This window comes from Lathamus discolor, chromosome 3 (genome assembly GCF_037157495.1).
Source record: "Lathamus discolor isolate bLatDis1 chromosome 3, bLatDis1.hap1, whole genome shotgun sequence".
Classification (NCBI taxonomy): Eukaryota; Metazoa; Chordata; class Aves; order Psittaciformes; family Psittacidae; genus Lathamus; species Lathamus discolor.
Window position 1 is genome coordinate 129,876,744 of NC_088886.1, and position 18,804 is coordinate 129,895,547.

At 48.5% G+C, this 18,804-nt stretch overlaps 2 protein-coding genes across 2 annotated transcripts; one reads left to right on the forward strand and one right to left on the reverse strand.

Annotated features, from left to right (window-relative positions):
• Window positions 1-963: 963 nt before the first annotated feature.
• LOC136010066 (zona pellucida sperm-binding protein 4-like) lies at window positions 964-6,416 on the reverse strand. Its single transcript, XM_065670687.1, is given in 15 exon segments — window positions 964-1,106; window positions 1,240-1,356; window positions 1,646-1,724; window positions 2,927-3,074; window positions 3,158-3,347; window positions 3,558-3,688; window positions 4,018-4,115; window positions 4,298-4,485; window positions 4,863-4,955; window positions 4,958-5,017; window positions 5,555-5,576; window positions 5,578-5,664; window positions 5,743-5,864; window positions 6,217-6,322; window positions 6,324-6,416. Coding segments are annotated over 15 exon segments (1,677 nt in total).
• Window positions 6,417-11,420: 5,004 nt separating this feature from the next.
• On the forward strand, window positions 11,421-17,426 carry LOC136010475 (cytochrome P450 2H2-like). The gene is made up of 9 exons (XM_065671755.1): window positions 11,421-11,609; window positions 11,854-12,016; window positions 12,507-12,656; window positions 12,968-13,128; window positions 13,563-13,739; window positions 14,272-14,413; window positions 14,830-15,017; window positions 15,986-16,127; window positions 16,790-17,426. Exons 1-9 carry the CDS (start codon window positions 11,430-11,432, stop codon window positions 16,969-16,971), a joined length of 1,485 nt encoding a protein of 494 aa, XP_065527827.1. The 5' UTR covers window positions 11,421-11,429; the 3' UTR covers window positions 16,972-17,426.
• The last annotated feature ends 1,378 nt before the right edge of the window (window positions 17,427-18,804 follow it).

Sequence of the window (18,804 nt, forward strand, 5' to 3'; positions counted from 1 at the left end):
CACGCTTGTGAGGTGGGCTGATGCCAACCTTATGAAGTTCAACCACGACAAGTGCAAGGTCCTACACCTGGGTTGGAGCAATCCCAGACACAGCTGCAGGTTGGACAGAGAAGAGATTCAGAGCAGCCCTGCAGAGAAGGACTTGGGGGTGTTGGTCGATGAGGAAATGAACATGAGCCAGCTTCAGTGTGAGCTCGCAGCCCAGAAAGCCAACCGTATCCGGGGCTGCATCAAAAGGAGTGTGACCAAGAGGTGAAAGGAGGTGATCCTGCCCCTGTACTCTGCTCTTGTGAGACCTCACCTGGAGTATTGTGTGCAGTTCTGGTGTCCTCAACATAGAAAGGACATGGAACTGTTGGAACAAGTCCAGAGGAGGGCCACAGGGATGATCAGGGGAGTGAAGCACCTCTCATATGAAGACAGGCTGAGGAAGTTGGGTCTGTTCAGCCTGGAGAAGAGAAGGCTGCGTGGAGACCTCATAGCAGCCTTCCAGTACCTGAAGGGAGCCTATAAGGATGCTGGGGAGGGTCTCTTTGTCAGGGACTGTAGTGACAGGACAAGTGGTAACGGGTTAAAACTTAAACAGGGGAAGTTTAGATTGGAGGTAAGGAGGAAATTCTTTCCTGTGAGGGTGGTGAGGCACTGGAATGGGTTGCCCAGGGAGGTTGTGAATGCTCCATCCTTGGCAGTGTTCAAGGCCAGGTTGGACGAAGCCCTGGGTGAGACGGTTTAGTGTGAGGTGTCCCTGCCCATTGCAGGGAGTTGTAACTAGATGATCTTAAGGTCCTTTCCAACCCTAACTATTCTATGATTCTAAACAGTATTTGGAAAGTTCTCAGCCATCAGGAGAGTTTTTCTCTTGCAAGCAGAGGCTTTCAGCCAGGGTCCCCAGGACACACTCTTGTGTGTAGCTCTGGGCCAGGGAGAAGGAGCCCCACAGTCCAAGTGGATTTTACAACTGCTTTATTGCAATATGCTGATTTCATACATTACAGACCCCTTCCTGCGCCAAAGCACAGCAGCCGCAAGCAGCATGCACAGAGCTGCTCCAATTGCCGCAGCAGCAAATCCCAGACCCCAGGGGGCTGCAGCATTCACATCTGCTCCTGTGAGGAGAGAGAGGATTCAGTTAACATTCTCCCAGAGCGGCACAGGGATGCCTCAGGGACTCAGACTTTGTGTGGGAAAGACTTAGAGCAGGACCTTCCCCAGATGGTCATGTTGGGCTGGCACACTTACCAAGGCTGTCCTTGGCTGTGTCCCATCTTAGCTCATCCTGGAGGAAAATCACAGGGCCTTTGCTGCATACATGGGAGGCACCATCCTCAAGAGGATGCTCAGCACTCCTTTTAACCCCTACAGAGCAATATGAAAGTTTTAAGTGAGAAGACACATGAAGGTCAGCAAAATTTGTCTAGGTCAGCTTCTCAACATATGAGAAGCTCTGAAAGCCAAGCTTTCATGCAAGTCAATACAGAATTAAGAGTCTCTGAAGACCCCCTCAGTAGACAGTAGTAGGAAATGTCTTTCAAGCTGTCTATGGCTCAAGATAACTAATCCATACACTACATGTCCTACACCCCAGCTTAGAGGTTAGACCCTTGTTGCCCCTTTGGATGGGAAGCAGGAGGGCTAGGACACTCACTGGCTGTAGCAGGACAAGTGGTAGTGCAGGACTCCTGTGCAGATCTGTGGCACACTGAAGCACTGCAGTGCAGGTACACCTAGAACGAATGGACACAGCCTGAAACCACTCAGCCAATCTGTACACAGTTCATACCCTAGTGTGGTGCATTGAGCCTTGTCAGCAGTTAAGAACCCACACAGCCTTGCTCCCCCTACCCTGTCTCCACGGGGTGGGAAAAGACTATTAAAGCCAAAACAAGCAAAAACACTGCTCAAGAGATAAAGACATTTTTATAAGAGAAGGAGAACAGAAGAGGACATAACAAAAGCACAAGTGATGCAAAGGCAAATCACCTACCCCACTCCTATAAGCGGACTGATGCCCAGCCAGTCTGAGTAGCAGCTACATTGGAAGACAAAACCCTCCAGTGTTCATTGTAGAGAATGACATGACAAAGGATGGAATATCCATTTGACAAACTGGGTCAGCTGTCCCAGCTGTACTCCTTCCAGCTTCTAGCCTACCCTATGCCTACTCACATTGGGTTAAGACACGTTGCTTGAACAGCAGAGCTAGGAGAACAAGCCTTGATGCTGTGCAAGAGCTATTCAGCAATTAACACAATGTTCTAGCTATTAACACAGTTTTAGCCACAAGTAAAAAAACCCAACCAACCAACCAACCAACCAATAAAACCCCATAGAACTGCTTCTGAGTGCAAGAGCCCCCTATGTGTTGCTATGAAGAAAGTTAATGCCATTCCAGCCAGACCCAGTGTACCTGACCACAGAAGAGAAAGCAGAAAAACTGCTTCATCTTGCTTTGCATAGGAGGCCCTGTGCAGCCTTGGAGCCCTCTGCTGCCTGTGGACGGCAACCTCAGTGCCTTTACCATGCACCTTCAAACTCACATCTGGCTACAGCACTTCTGACACCTGGGACACAGCTGTCGAAACACCACTACACTTTAGTTTACAGAAAATTTAGCGTGGTTGAAGCACACACCATAAGATAGTTCAACAGAATAGCTTAGGCAGCAAGCTAGCCCTTTCTTAAGTAGACTTACCCTTTCAGCCCATTTCCTGACACATCCTTCTAGTGATGCACCTTACATCTACCACATTAATCTCAGGAAATTAAGTTCCTTGCATCAGCCTCTCTCCTCATGTTTCAGGATGGGATTTTCTTAGTCTTTCGACTCCTCCTCCCAAGAAGACCAAAAGTCTCATAGTTATAAAATAGTTCTTATTGCTCACATGTTACTTGTCCTGGAAGCTAGGCAGCCAGGACAGGATCTTACCAGCCCAGAGAGCACCTCTTGGGAAATGGAGTCCACAAAGGTAAATGTGTAGAGAGTGAAATGCTGGTAATGAGAAGGGAACAGCAGTCCTGAGGTAACACTCAGAGGCACCAGCTGTGTCTGATAGTTGTCCCCTGCATAAGGGCACCTGAGAAGAAGCCAGCTGTAAAAAAAAGTGGAAGTCATTCACCTGACCCTATTTACTTATAAAGCTATTTACAAGTCATTTACCCATGCACCAAAACAGGCCACTGCAGCTGTTGCTGGGGATTGACACTTGGTGTGGCCCAGCAGTGGTGCAGGACCAAAATCAGGCCTGGGTCTGTTCTCTGAAGGATCCTGACTTCTGCATAAACAGGGTCTCTCAGTCTCTTCACAACAGGATAGTCACTGTCAGTATAGTAGGAAGTATAGCTTCCATCTGGGATAGAAGAAAACCAACAGCCATTTTAGAGCAGGAACAAACAGAAAGAGAGAGCCTGAGAGCATCCTTTATAGGCATGGCAATAAGCTCCCACCAAGGCAGGGAAGAAGCAGTGCCGGATTCATCCATCAAATAGCCCTTGATTTCTCAGCAGAGATCAGAGCTCTGCACCAGGAGGCTTGAGCAAGTCCTGCAAATCTATCCTACCTGAGGCAACACGCAGCTCCAAGGACAGAGGGCCTGGCTGGGACACAGCAGGGAGTGGTGGCAATGTGAAGACCTGAACACTGAAGGGAATGAAGCTCCCAGTGGTGGAGTAACTACAGCGGACACATAACCTGGTAGGACAGGAAAGCCCCAAATGAATCGGATAAAGATCACTCTGATATCTCCTTTCTCCAAGATGGCAAAGAAGTGGCTGCTTTAATTACTCATATCCCCAGTCTTTCATCCCACATTTCCTTTTAACACATACTTGAAATTCTTTTCAGAGTTCAGATTTGAGCCTGTGGAGCTTCACTGATCAGCACCAGCTTTATTCTTACCAACTAGAGATGTACCAGACCTTAGCCTACTCTATTGCCCTGTTGTGAATTCGGAGCTAAAGACAAGTAGAAGTTGCACTAGTGACATTGAACACAATGGCATCCAGCAGTACGAGTCCCACCTGAAAGTGCTATCCCTAGTGACAGAGCCAAGCCTCCCAGTCTTCACATCTCTGGATGCCACCAACTCATTCTCATATATGACCTGGTCTCCAGTCACCTGGAAGGACAGACCGGGCACTGTCACTGCAGTAAAGCCAAGCTGGATTAACGCTGGGCTGAAGAACAGCATTTGGCCTCTGGAAGTCTGCAAGATTCCCACTAAGTAACTAAAGCCACATCAGGCTGTTCCAGGTCTGCAAGCTCCCGCTATTCCAGCCTGGTGATAGATGTAGCTCTTACCTGAAAAGTGGTGCCACAGGCAGGGAGCGGGAAGTGGTACACAACAAATGCATTGTTTTTCACAACAGGGACACAGCCAGTACTATGTCCACTGGCCAGTTGCACAGAGTCCAGGATAACAGGGGGCAGGGTCACATCCCGAGGGACAGCAATGGAAAAATGGCCATCTGGTGTGCAATGAGCTGTCACTGGAGGAAAAGATATAACCAGTCTTGAGCTCAAGGAGAACAGGGATGGAAAGGAGCCTCAAACATCACAGCAAGGACAAGGCCAGCATGTCCTGCAGGTTCTCCTGCCTGTGACCCCCAAAGCAAGTGCAAAGTACAGCAAGACAAGAGTAACCAGCTCCAAGACTAACACCAGTCCTGGCCACAAGCCGGGCTATGTTGCAATACACATGAACGAGCTGGAAGCTTCAATAGGACTGAGTATTCTTGACAGCCAAACACATAGCCCTAAGCCAGCTGCAGAACTGGTACACACTAATCCTGCACTGTCAGGGAAGTGAGGAATCCCAGTCTGCATCTCCTCCAGGAGGAGGGGGAGAGCAGTTGTTCACACTTACCTGTGTTACCGAAGTAACAAGGCACCAACCTATCCCTAGGGCCGTAGCAGCAGCCTCACACTTCACAGCCTCCTTGGCTGATAGGCAAGGAGGACACAGCAGTCGGTCTTGGCTGAGGACAGCAGAGCAGACGCTGCTGCTTGGAGCATCCAGGGCTGGAAGAAACAGCAGGAGTTTGTAGCTAAAGCTCAGGAGTGAGGGACAAAGACACAGAGGACACTGGTGGAAGGTGTCGTGGTGACACAGCATACAAGTCAAAGGAAGCTGGACGCTGATGAGGGTCAAACACATGCCTGGATCTAGCATGGAAGCCTGCTCAGAAAAGACCTGCATTTCCCTAGGGCACTGTAAAGAAGACTGGACTGCATGGCATCTGTCAAGATAAAGTGTTCTGGATCAGCTCTGAGAGATAGGAAAATCATTGCATCTAGTCTCTGCGAGTTTATAGGGACTTGGACTCAAACTAGGGCTAGGAAACACAAGGAATATTCACCTGCTAGCCCAGAGAAGGAGGCACAAGTCCCCAGCAAGGTAGTGGCTCCTGTGTCCAAATCATTCTCCAGGGAGTCTTCTGCCCAACAGTAAGTCCCCTTTGCCAAACCACTAACTGACTAAGCATGTCCATCTGAAAGGAAGAGTACCCACTGACACAGATACAAGCAGAGTCTCCCGAGGGGCTGTCAGACTCTTACCAGGAGGGTCCGCAGGGCACATATTCTTTTATGAACAAAAGTTCATAAAGAACTTTTTGTCCAGCAGCATCAGTTTCTTCAAGCCTGACCAGCATGAGGTAATTGCCTTCCTGCAGGAAAGCCAGACCAGTCAGGGCAGCCAGAGCAGCGGTAGTCACAGTACCAGCAGAACTCCTGAGGTCGCTTACCCATTCAAAGACATAACAGCCAGTATAGGAGACCATTACTGTCCGGGAGTCATCTGAAGTCCCAGATACCAACAGCCCACACTCTGAGTCATTCTGCAAACCATGTGCCTTCCCCTCAACATCTAGGGAAAGAGAGGACAGCAGCAGGGGCTTCAGCATCCTACATTGAATATAGAATCCACTACAACCCTATTTTTTCCATAGGAAGTAAAACCCTAGCCAGTATTACGGTCTGAAACAGCAGAGGTGTTTGGGAAAGCCCAGCAGCCAAGATTGTCTAGAGACAAGCACAGCACTCTACCACAACCCTTGGCTGCTGGGTCATCTAACAGCCCCCTGGCTACACGAGATGCGTTGAAGCTGCTAGGCAGCGCTTCATATTAAAAACCTTCCTCTTTCTCCTCATTCCAGGCATACCTGCGCACTGTACAAAGACACAGCTGCAAGAAGGCCTCTGACAGAATCCTCACTTACCCCAGGCAGTAAACACAAAGGTAGCATTCCCTTCCCCGCCTGGAGATAAGGCGAGCTGCATGCTTTCTTGACCACAAGGCAGCAGGCTGGGATCGGAAAAAAAACCTATCTTGAGCTCCCATAACCAAAGCCAGGAGACCAAGAAGCCCCAAGAAGAGCATGGCTGCAAAAGCAGCCCTAGATTGTCCTACAACACCCATCCTGCTCTCTTGCTAAGGACCACAAAGCAGCTGCTCTTAGCCTAGCCCTTTTCTATAGCGGAGCCTGCTGGGATCAGAAATCCATTGAGTGCCCAGGTGGCTGCAGACCAATAATTTAACACCTTCCATTGCCCTCACCTGGCTCTGAACCCACCACAGTCTGTTTGCACCCTTTGAAGAAAACCCCAGGGCAGGAACTGAGCTTATGGCAGGAGAGGTGTCTGAATTCATCTCACTAAGCTAAGAGGAGCTCATCTGTGCCATTTGCTGCAGAGCTCCGGGAAGGTCTTCAGACCCTTTTTTCTGACCCTGAGTTCTTCCCACCACTGGTTCAACCAGGATATCTGCCTGCTTGCCCCTGTGGAGCCTGCTGCTGCTCTAAGTGCTCATTACATGGCATGAGTGCAAGCAGCTGAATGACAATGCTCTTTTGCTCTTTTGAAGGTGCCACTGCTTCAAATGCCAGACACAGGGTGCTGACATACAAACAGAGAAACAGCCCTCCATGTGAAATCTGTGGAAAACTATGATGCTCTCTGCACACCTAAAAGGAGGTGATTCCCCTTAAGCACTCCTGCCTGTGGACTACCCCCGCGTTTGTAGTGTGCTTGTACGGGATAGCAGCGAGACTCTTCCAGGCCTGGCTGCAAGGTGGCAGGACCACCTGCAGTGTGGGACCCCCACAAGCTGACAGGAGGAGCCCTGATGGGCCCGAAACACAGACAGTGGGGGCCTCCGTGACCCCAGAGAAAGCCCTTCCTGCCAACAGCCACTGCCTGCTGTAACTGCAATGTGTCTCATGTAGAGCCTTCTCCCATGCCACACATCAGGCTACAGCAACCACACAGAGTAAAAGCCTTATTGTCCACCTTCCATACAGGTTTTTCTGCGTTCATGCAATGGAGGTGTGCATGTCTTTACATTGTTGTAAGGGTGATGCACACATACTTTGTGCATGCTTTTTTGTGCCCTACTCTCTGCAGTAGGAGCACTGGCCTAGCCTATGCCATCATGTTCTTTTGCAATCTGCTTATTCCTTTGGGGCTAGATCATCACACACATCCCAGAACAGTGTGTGGGTTAGATGAGTAGGATTTCTAATCTTGACCCTTAATAATGTACTTCCATTGCTATCCAACCACACTTCTTCTCTCAGCAGACCCTCCTGCTCTTTGATGTTTGCACAGCACCACACAGCAGGCAGCATGTTTGCCTCTCCAGCCAGCCCTCATCAGCAGACATCAGGAGTAACTGAGTCTAAGGGAAGTGCTTCCTCTGCTCTTCCACCTTAGCCCACATCCCAGCTTTCCTCTACAGCTGTACAGGAAGCCACGATCCCATCTAGCTGAAGAACATCACTGTGCCTACCCTGAACACTGTTTATTTCATGCACCAACCAGAAAGGTTCTTCCACAAAGAACAAGACCTTTTCAGCTGCTCTGCACCGCAGAGACTGGTACACATGGATCTCAAAAGGCTGCCTGTAGGGCTGCTGTTTGAGCAGTGCTCATGAACCAGATGTGCTCCTGCCTGTGCCCTGCCAAGGCACTGACCAGCCACGGTGGAGAGGCACCTAGGAAAAATGTTGTGACTTTGTCAGGGAGGGAGACTTCACCTCTGTACAAGCTGAGCATTGTTCCAAGTCATCCTGCCTCATCTGAGAGCTACTCTATGATTGCTGAATGCTTCATTTGACTACAATATCTGCTGATAATTGGGTTAACTATAACACATAAACAAAGTACTTTGGAGCTGTAGATAGTTTTCATTACACTTATCCCACCGATACTTTGCTGATGCTGACAGGAAAAACCTCTACACATACTTAAAGAACAACTCTATGTGCATCAACACTGGGGGTGCTGTAGATCCACCAAGCAATATCTGTGCTAAAAACAGTTTCAAGGAAGCACCCTTTCCTAATTTATACACACACATTTGAAAGCCATGTTGGATGATGCAGAGGTGGGAGGCAAGTGAAATGAACCTGAAATTCATGGAAATGAAATACTTTGGTTGGTTGTTGTCATAGGAAGTGGAAAGCAACCTGGCTGAGAGGAAACAGGCAGGTCTCTCTAATCTCTTCCTCGTCTATTTCATAGCTCCCACACAATATAATGGCCCAGCTGGAAGCACCAATCTAGCTAGCACCCAAGTCCACCGCAAACAGGGCACGCAGAGGATGAAGGTAGGTGAGGCAAGCATCTCTGTAGGCCATTAGCCTTAAGCTGATCATGATTCCAGCAAGCTAAAATTGTTCTGGGATGTCCACCAGGAAAATCATCTCCTCCTAATGATTTTGAGCCTGGGAGACTGGGCAGACAGAGTGGTAGTGTGGGAGTTGCCCTGGCCCTAGAGACCTATTGGAAGGAAACTTGGTATTGAACACCACCACCAAGAAGTGTTGGGAAAAGGAATTAAAAGTGCCCTGTGTGCTGAAGGACAGCCTCTGACAAGATCCCTGTGTGTCTGGCCTGTGCCTGCTATGGGCAGTACCCGCACATGGTACAAAATGGAAGTGCATGAAGGAGTGATTCAGCCAAAATTATCCTCCACAGAAGCTGAACAGCGTTTGCAGACAACAGGGATATCTGCACCAACCATTCCAGGTACAAGGGTTCTGGCAGACGTGGGTGCTCGCAGTGCCACCTTCTGAACCGAGGTCCAAAATGAGAAGGCACAGGCAGCAAGCCTGCAGGAGATTCTACACAGTGATGGCAGGTTTTTCTCAAGCTTGTGCTTTATTTTAATAAAAAAGAGGTGAAGCCACAACACTGGTAGCCTTTTCTCTGAAGATCCTTAATACGTGCTTCCAATGAACTTACTTAAAACAAAAGTTCCTGGGGAAGATGGAGAGAGGAGGATTTCAACCCTACCTTTCTGGACTTTTACATGGATGGAGAGGACAGACCAGCCCTTCCTACTCTTAGTGTCTGCAAACAGAAGTGAGTACTCAGAAAACCCTTGGGCACTACCGTGACATGAAATGGTCCATGCTTTCCCAGAGTGAAAGACTTGCGTGACTAGTTTTATGGCTTCCCCTCCTTGTAAATCCCCCAGAGTGTCTGCAGGGTGGTGGGGATATTTGGAATATAATGATTTTATCCTGATAAAAATGAGAAATTTTGAAAGTATTCCTTGTTCCAGGGTTTTACCCAAAGTACGTTGCAAACTGTGAGACAGAGCTGAGAAATGACTCCATGTCACTTTCCAGGAAAGAGGGAACTTTACAGAGAACCTGGTATGCTCATGAACTCTAGCAGCAGAGGTACCTCATGTAGCAGTGCAAACTCCCATGAACTCGGCTTTCACCAGATTAAAGGCCGTAGAACTACATGAACTTCCATGAACTTCTCTGGAAACATCTGAGCTGATGCAGGAGTTCAGGCCAGCCCAGCAACCAGCCCAAACTTGTTGGCAATTCAGATTTTCCACTGAAGTATCAAATAACAACCTTTAAGAAGTAAAATGAGATTTTAAAATACCAACTAGCAAGTTATTGTGCCTGTGAGAGAGAGCAAGGATGACTTAAGTGTGACATAAGGATGAACAAGGATGACATATAGAAGCCACAGAAACTTTTGCAAGGGATCATAGATTCATAGCATGGTTTGGTTTGCTTTGGAAGGGACCTTAAAGCTCATCTAGTTCCAACTCTCTGCCATGGGCAGGGACACCTTCCATTAGGCCAGGTTGCTCAAAAACCCATTCAACCTGGTCTTGGATGGAGACCTTCACTAGGATCTCTGAGTGAAGGGGAAACTCACGTTAACACACTGCTGCACAGCACACCCGGCACACTAGGCCCCTCACCAATTCCCACCAAGTCCTTCATCCTAGGTACTCGCAACACCAGCTCAGTTAGATGAGGTCTATCTGCCTGCAAAAGTGTCACAGCCCTAAGGGTCCTTTCTACCTGCCACTGCCACTGCTGTTGGGACCTTGCAAGTACACTGCCCGTGGAGTAATCTGTGTCAGGAAGCCCCCAGCTCTTTTTGAAGTCCTTGCAACATACCAGACATGCTGCTTAGCCTCCCAGAACACCTCTGGCCCTTCCAGGGAAGCTGTTCCTCATACCAGAGTCAAGACATCAACAAAACAGGGACTTGCATGGCCAAGCTTCCATCAGTAGGCTGGGTGAGCTTCTTTGGCCATTGCAAGTGCAAGGACCAGTTGCCAGGATACACTAACCTGTATCCGGCCTCTCACATGTGCAGCTTTGTCTCAGCTTGGGGAATCATTCCCCAGAGATGCTCTCAAGTTGTTGATTTCTCTTTTCTCTACCTGCTTATCTCAGTCTTTCTCTCCTCTAGGAGATCTTGGAGTGCTCTAGTCCCCTTTTCTTATGTGCTTATGTTATCTCTCTCAGCAAACCCCTTCTTGGCCGTTGTGATGTCTGGAGGCCTTTCTGCCCTTGCTAGACGGATACTTTTTTACTTTCGTCTCTTGTGAGTCCAGACAGCCCTAGGGAGAGAGACCCAGATGATTGCTGTGCACTGAGAACACGTCAGTAAGTTCTTTGTCTTATTGCGTGAAGCACAAACTCCACTGATAATGTCAGGAAGCCTTCAGGAACAAGCAAGGATGGCTGACCCCACTGAGAGCTTGTACAGCCAATACCAAAGAACAGAAAATCCAAAAGGCATTGAAGAACTTGGAAGATGTTCTCGCAACTGCGAATTTCTGGGAGCACCCCAGTAGAAAAGTGCACCCCTAGCGTGACCTCTTTAATGATAAACTTTAGATGAAACAAACCAAGTTTTATCAGCACATTACAAGTTTCTTAACCACCCTTGGCTGCTGCAGTTATCTGAGATAAGGTATGTTTTCAATGACCAACCAACACCAAAAGAAAACCTAGTTTCATAACACAGGGCGGTCTAACAAATGATTGACTAGTAATGTTGACTAAGCCATGTAATCAAAAACCTGCTATTGAACTAACGTAGCCCTTCTGTATATAACTTTGGGCTCCAGCAGCCAGAGTCACTCCCTCCTGAGCTGCAGAAGCAAATGGAGCTCCTGGGAGCAGCCACTGTTGTCCTTCTAGTTTGCATTGCTTGCCTGCTTTCTGTTGCAGCATGGAGAGGGAAGTCTGGAAAGGGGAAGATGCCCCCAGGACCAATTCCCCTTCCCATCCTAGGTAACGTGCTGCAGGTGAAACCAAAGAACATGGCTAAAACCCTCCAGAAGGTAAAGCTACTTTCTTCTATCTTATGTTATTCTCTCAAGTTATTCTCTCTTACTTTATTCTATGGTTGAGAAGCATGTGCTACCTGTGCCTGGGGACAACATGTGGCTCTAGCTTGATGGGTGGCGAGCCTAGAGGAGCAGCAAAATGATCGTCTGTGAGGCTGCACTACCTGCAGTGCGATGCAGCAGCAAGGCCACTTTTCAACTCCTCCTCCCTATCTGCTTCTCTCTTGCATTTTGACAGCTCAGTGAAGAGTATGGACCAGTGTTCACAGTGCACCTGGGCTCTGACCCCGTGGTGGTCCTGCATGGATATGATGTGGTGAAGGAAGCCTTGGTTGATCGTGCAGATGAGTTTGCTGGCAGAGGACACATGCCAATAGGAGACAGGGCTAACAATGGGTTAGGTATGTTTGCTGATCAAGCTCCTTCTGAGGAGAAGGGAAGGGTTGAGTATGCGTTCTGCAGAGCTGGAGTGTATTCTGCACAAGGGAAGACTGTGGGGAGTGGATGAGTCCCACCTGAAGAAGGGAAGGAAGAGTTGGCTGTGATTGTTGGCTTACACAAACTAATGAGGATAGCAGAGAAATGAAGCTGGATTGATACCAGTGATGGCCATTGAAAGGGCAAGCAGCAGCAGCCACCTGTTGCAGCAAGGAAAATTATGTGTGAATATGAGTGATGAATTGTGTGTTCACAGGGAGGCTGGGTATGTGGTGAAACAAGCCACAGGCAGGCAGCTGGGCTACAGGACCTCCAGAGATTTTCTCCAAACCACAGTACTGACACCACCATGTCAATGCTGTCACAGGGACAGGATTCGCTGTCACCATGAACCTCTTCATCTCACACGTAGCATGCCCAAGCCAGGTCTTCCTCTTCCTTCTTCCTCTGCAGGGATTGTTTTTAGCAACAATGAGGAGTGGTTGCAAGCCCGGCGGTTTGCTCTCAGCGCTCTGCGCAACTTTGGAATGGGGAAGAGGAGCATTGAAGAGAGAATCCAGGAGGAAATTGAGTACTTTCTGGAAGAGGTTGACAAAACAAAGGGTATGGTCCATTTTTAATATAGCTTAAGATTGAAAGAAAAAAAAAAAGACTGTGTTAAGGGACCCATCTGTTTTAGCATTGAGTTGAAGTTCCCATGTGTCTGGTCTGTGCACCAGCTATGCCCCATTACAAAGCAGTAAATAATTCCATAATCATGTACTGTTCTTTTTGGAAGACACTTCTGTGTCATTGAGAGACTGTGATCTGATATTTCCTCTAATAACCAGAGCTCAGGTTACCCACAGTAGCCATAAGTAGCCATAGTTTTGGGTTGGTTTTTTTCATGGTTTGTAACTTCTCTGAAATCACAGGAACACCTTTTGACCCAACCTTTATCCTGAGCTGTGCTATCTCCAATGTCATATGCTCCATTGTCTTCGGGAAACGATATGGTTATAAAGACAAAAAGTTCCTGGCCCTGATGAGCAACATGAACAACATCTTTGAGAAGATGAATTCTCGCTGGGGACAGGTACATTCAGTAGCCACTTCCCAGTGTCTGTGTTCTCCCAGGGGAGCAGGAGCCCTCCCTTCCAGTGAAGTTGCATTTTAGTCTTCTAACTAGAACTCCATCAATGCCCTGCTGCACAAGAGGGAATTTATTCAAGAGCAAGAAGCACCCTCACCGAATGCAGTTGGCTTTGCCAGCTAAGTGCAGCTTGCCCCTAGTCCTGAACATCCTTCTCTTCCACCTTTGAGATTTCTACTACTACTAAGCAAGATCCTACCACCATGTCAGACTGCCCAGTCCCATACTTGTGCCTCATACTTGTGCCCAGCCTCATAATTGTGCCAAGCCGTCTGCTTGGCACAGTTGAGAGGGTTGTGGCCTTCCTAGGCTTTTTGCTAATATCAAAGAAAAGGGCAATGATCATGCTATGGACCTTCCTGTTGCTTTCTTTCCAGCTCTACCAGATGTTCTCAAACATTTTGGTTTACTTGCCTGGCCCACACAACAACATATTCAAAGAATTTGATTCTCTAAAAGCCTTTGTGTCAGAGGAAGTGAAAATACACCAAGCCGCCCTAGATCCCACTTCTCCTCAGGATTTCATCGACCTCTTCCTCAACAAAATGCAGGAGGTAAGGAGACAGCATAGAGCCCGACTCAGCCCCAAACACACCTACAATGAGCCCCTTCCCTCTCCTAACACAGGCATTAGGATGACCCCTTCCCAGGCAGCTGCGCTGTGCTGTGGGAAGACACCAAACCTCAGATACTACCTCTGCTAGAGCTTATAGCTCTGGGTCTACACACTCACCAGCCACTACCTGTAGCTGCTTGCACAGCAAGACCTTCATCTGCTCTCACCTAAACACAGGCACACTTGCAGTCTGGTCTTGCACGTTCTTTCACTAGAAACTAGCCAACTAGCAGTTGGCATAGCAAGGGCAAAGAGCATTTGGTCATACATAGCATTTGGTCAACAGCTTGAGAGAAGATTGCTGTGGGCTTGAGCTTGCTGCATAAAGACAGCATTATAATGGCCCAGATAGCTGCTGCACCTTAGCAGAGAAATGCAACAGCTCTGGGTGAAAAGGCAGGCCTGCGATGACACAAGAGAGGGTCCCTTTTCTTATCTCAGCTGGAGAAACATCCCAGCTTTTTCTCTAGGAGAAAGACTGTCCCAATTCCACTTTCCACATGAAGAACCTGATAACCACCACCTTCGACTTGTTCATTGCTGGAACTGAGACAACTAGCACCACTATAAGATACGGGCTTCTGCTTCTTCTTAAACACCCAAAGATACAAGGTACCAGTCTGTGAGCATTTCCTCTTTAGTTGTTCACCTGGGCTGGGCACGTGTCTGACAGCACAACTTTTCTCCTCCCTTTCTCATATTTTATCCAAATGGGCAAAGCCCCTGCACCATCATTCCCCAGGGTGGTCATTAGAGATCCCTCAGCTTCACTGGCATCATCATCAGCTACACTGTCCTCACAGCCAGGGACTTGCCTGTTGTCCACATCTTTGTCTCCCAGTACTCTTTTTTAACCAAGTCTCTAGGAAGACATTCTTTGCATGGGTTGCAGTGGAGCTGTGTTCTAGTTGACACCAAAACCAGCATCACTGCTCCTGTCACCTGTGATCTTTGGACAGCTTGGGGCAACCTGCTTAGGTAGGTTTGGTTTTCCTTACCCATTTTATGGTTTGTGCCTCTCACGACAGAGAAAGTTCAAGAAGAGATTGACCAGGTAGTAGGACAATCACGAAGACCTTGTGTGGCTGACAGGACCCAGATGCCCTACACAGATGCAGTGGTCCATGAAATCCAGCGCTTCATCACCCTCCTCCCCATAGGTCTCCCTCACACTGTGGCTAAAGACACACGCTTCAGAGAATACGTCATTCCAAAGGTTAGTAGGCAAAGAGTGGAAGAGCAGCTCTGCCCAACACCTGTGCTCACTTGCTCTGCGGCTTTACCTCCCTGTAGAAATACAGTGGGTTCACAAAAAACACAGAGCAGTGACTCCTTACACGAAAGGCAGCAAAGCTGTAGAACTGCTCACCACCCTCCGGGAGAGACTGCCCAGTCAGTTGGTAGTTGCTGAGCACAGAAAGCCCCTCAGCCACAAAGTGCTGGAGGCTATCCTGGTATTCAAGGAAACAAGAACAACCTGTTTGCCCTGTTCTTGCACACTTCTTGAGGCAGTCACTGCTGGCCACTGCCAGAGGCAGGGCTAGAGCAACCCAAGACCTGGCCTGGCTGGCTACAGCAATGCTCATTGGTCTTCTGGGTGGCTGTGGGACACAGTAGCACATGGCTGTTGACATCTTGATTTTCAGCAGTCTTGGAAAATCAAAAGGCAGGACCCAGGGATCTGCTTAGCTTCCACCTGTTGTGTCATCACTGCTGGATCGTTTATTTCTCCTTGCCCATTATCCACACAAAACCCACAAATGGTCCGAAAAAGAGAAAGAAGAGGATCCTGTCAGGAGAGTGCAACAGTGCTTCACTTCCACAACCTTGTGTGCTTTTGCTTTTGGGATCTTGCAGAAAGGAAGAAACATGATGCATCTACAAGTTCATTATTGTGAAACACTAAGAAGAAGAATTAGATAAGGCCTTCCCAGGTGACTAGAGCAGAGTGAGGATAAATGATGTGAAAGTGAGAGCAAGTGCTCAGAAAGAGAAACCAACTGTCCCTGTTGTTACATCTAGCAGGGTCTCCCTAAGGTTTCCTCCTCAAAAGAAGGGTCCCCAAAGGGAAATGAAACTTAGGTAGGGCTGTGCTGGGAAGCTTAGTCTTCACTTGGCAGGCAGTCAGATTAAGTGATCCAATGAGACTCCCCTTCATGTTCTGCTCTTCTTGTGTTACCTCAGGGCACTACGATTTTTCCCACCCTCGGTTCTGTCCTCCATGACAGTAAAGAGTTTCCAAACCCAAATGAGTTCAACCCTGGACATTTCTTGAATGCAAATGGCACCTTTAGGAAGAGCGAGTTCTTCATGCCCTTCTCAGCAGGTAAAGCACAGGCTTTCTCTCTTGTCCTCTCTCTGTTGACTTCCTGCTCCAGCAATCATCCTGTCTTTCCCTATGACACACACTCCCTCTCACTAGCATGGTCCCATTGGTGCTTGCTTGGGGCCCACTGCTCGTTGGATAACTCCTCCCTATTGCTATGCTCCTCAGCTGCATTTCCCATCTTGTCCGGGGCTTCTCAAACCTCCTACTAGGAGTTGTCAATGTAATGATATGAGTGGGACCCACTGACACTTTCTAAACTACCTGTCACCTTCCTGCACAACCACCAGTCATCCTTAACCAACCTGTCTTTCTGTGGTAGCTCCACTTTTCCCCAGCACCTCTCAAGCACTCTTCTACCAACAGCCCCAACCCTCTGCTTTCTCACTCATGTTTTATGTCACCTTGCTCTCTCTCATCTTGCTTCCTGTGATGCTCCCTCCACATGTAAGACTTTTCCTACTGCTGTTCCTCCTTCACATACCCAATCACAGTGCCAAGGGTCTTTCTTCAACAAACTCTTCTCTTGCAAATGTCCTCAGTAATAATAACGGTCATATCACTTCTATGAGCGTATCTGGTAAATAAAGCTGCGCAACATACCTGCTTAGTGCAAACTCTGGTCTAGTCAGCAGAGTGCTATTTGCTGTTTTCACTTCCAGGGAAGAGAATATGCCCTGGAGAGGGCCTGGCACGCATGGAAATATTCTTATTCATAACCACCATTTTGCAGAAGTTTACCTTGAAGCCTACTGTCAACCCCCAGGAAATCAATATAATCCCAGTGCTGAGTGGGACAACCAACATACCTCCTGCCTACCAGCTCTGTGCTATCCCCCGTTGAAAAGCCCAAAACCATTCTCTGCAGTGTCCTGAACCTGAGCACTCCTTCTCCTGGGTAGAAAATTAACTCTATCCCAGCTGAAACCAGGACACATGTCCCTTAATAAAAGCAATTGCAGGAGCATTGGCCCACCTTTCCAAGACCTCCAAGAAGGCAGCCCAAACACAGGTACATACACAGAGCAGACACCTTCAAAGCCTCCCAGAACTGCTCCATCACATCTCAGGGAGGCCTTGGGTGTCGTTGTAGCCTGTTGCACTGATACTCTGTCCATGGGCTCATTGAGTGCAGTGGCTGCATCAAACAGCTGGTTTTCTCACAAACAGCTCTCGTGACTGCCCATGACATGTTTCTCCTTCAGCATGGGTCCCCCCAAAAAAGCAGCGTGCTTTGCAGGTGGATACCACTGCATGTGTCTTTGTTAATGACCCAATAAAGAAAAATCTGTTTAAAAAGACTTGAGCCATTATTTCCTTTGGGGTAGTTTGGTATCTACATTTGCTGCTCCACTGCAGAGTAGGTTTGCAGTGCCTGTGGCCAGCACCCTTTGGCTGTGCCTACAAAGGCAAGGTTCCTGCCTGCTTCATCTGCTGGGCCCATTGCTGCTGCCTGCAAGGATCCCCTGCCAGACACAGCACAAGACCAGTCAGGAAGACTCGCAGTGCAGGATAGGAAGAGGGTCCTGCAGCCTGGGGGCTACCTGTAGCTGTATCTGCTGTTCTTGGGGCTGCCAGCCCTGCTACCCACAGCTGGACAAAGTGTAACTGCAGCATCCCTCCTAAAGCAGTGCGTTCAGAGACTGAAGTTCTGTCCGCCTTCACCCTCTTGATGGGACCCATGGCTGCTCCTGGAGGCTCCTTTCATGTCTCAGGCACTCTGTGGCCCAGCCTTCCCACAAGCTAGGAGTGGGAAGCCCTTGTTACCGCTCGGCCCTGTTCTTCTCACACCATCTCCCCCTTCTGCTCCCTCCCAGGCATTTGCCAGTACAACCTCACCTGGCACTGTGGCCACTCAGCACCCTGCCATGAATCAAGATGGGGCTGCTGAGGAGGTAATTTCTCTGGATGGTGTCTCTTGCCTGAATCACACTGTCACTCTACCTCCCAGCTGAAAAGCCAAGCTCTAAGGGAGAAAACAGAGTAGTGAGAGACCACTGCAGCTAAGGAACAGCTGAGAACTAAGGGAAGTTGCCATCACAGGGACAAAGTTCTGCAGCTGGAGTTGTATTTTTATTCCAGGTTTCTTGGGCATATCAATTCTTCTCAGTTATGGTCTGGACTCCTTCTGTCAAATGAAGAGTCTGTCTTTGCAGGCTGCTGCAAGGAGCTCGGGCACCTGGGCGGTAAGGACCCCAACAAACTGTCTGGCTGCTCCTTTCTACCATCAGTATCACTGCAAGGATTCATATGTTCCTTATTAAAAGGAATTAATTTAGTGGGACAGCAAAACATCTTTCCCAGAGATGTTGGGTGCTCCAGGGGAATCTGATTTTGCTTCCACATCTTAGAGACTTCATTTCAAACAGTCCTTCCCCCATCCAAAGTCTCTGTCCCGTTTTCCATAGAATCTCATGCACGTGCAGAGAGAAAACTCTCACTGCCACCGTGTGATCCTTGGTGTCCAGGAGAAGGATTGTGCCTGTTATTTCTGGCCCCAGCCACTATTTGGTGGGGTTTTTTTCAGTGACAGGATGGATGGTTTTCATACATGGATTCCACCGCAGGTGCCTCTCTTCTGTGTTTCTGCATCCTCATGGGCTTTGGTTGTGTTTGGATCTCTGGTTTGCAGTGTCTGTTTTGATCTTCATTTACGTATATATTTGTTGTCCCCTGC

Excerpts from the sequence above, each read along its gene's own strand:
- LOC136010475 (XM_065671755.1), top strand. The coding sequence starts at position 11,430 with ATGGAGCTCCTGGGAGCAGCCACTGTTGTCCTTCTAGTTTGCATTGCT. Across the intron at positions 12,017-12,506 it reads CAGGGCTAACAATGGGTTAG|GGATTGTTTTTAGCAACAAT; the intron begins GTATGTTTGCTG and ends CTTCCTCTGCAG. Across the intron at positions 14,414-14,829 it reads TAAACACCCAAAGATACAAG|AGAAAGTTCAAGAAGAGATT; the intron begins GTACCAGTCTGT and ends CTCTCACGACAG.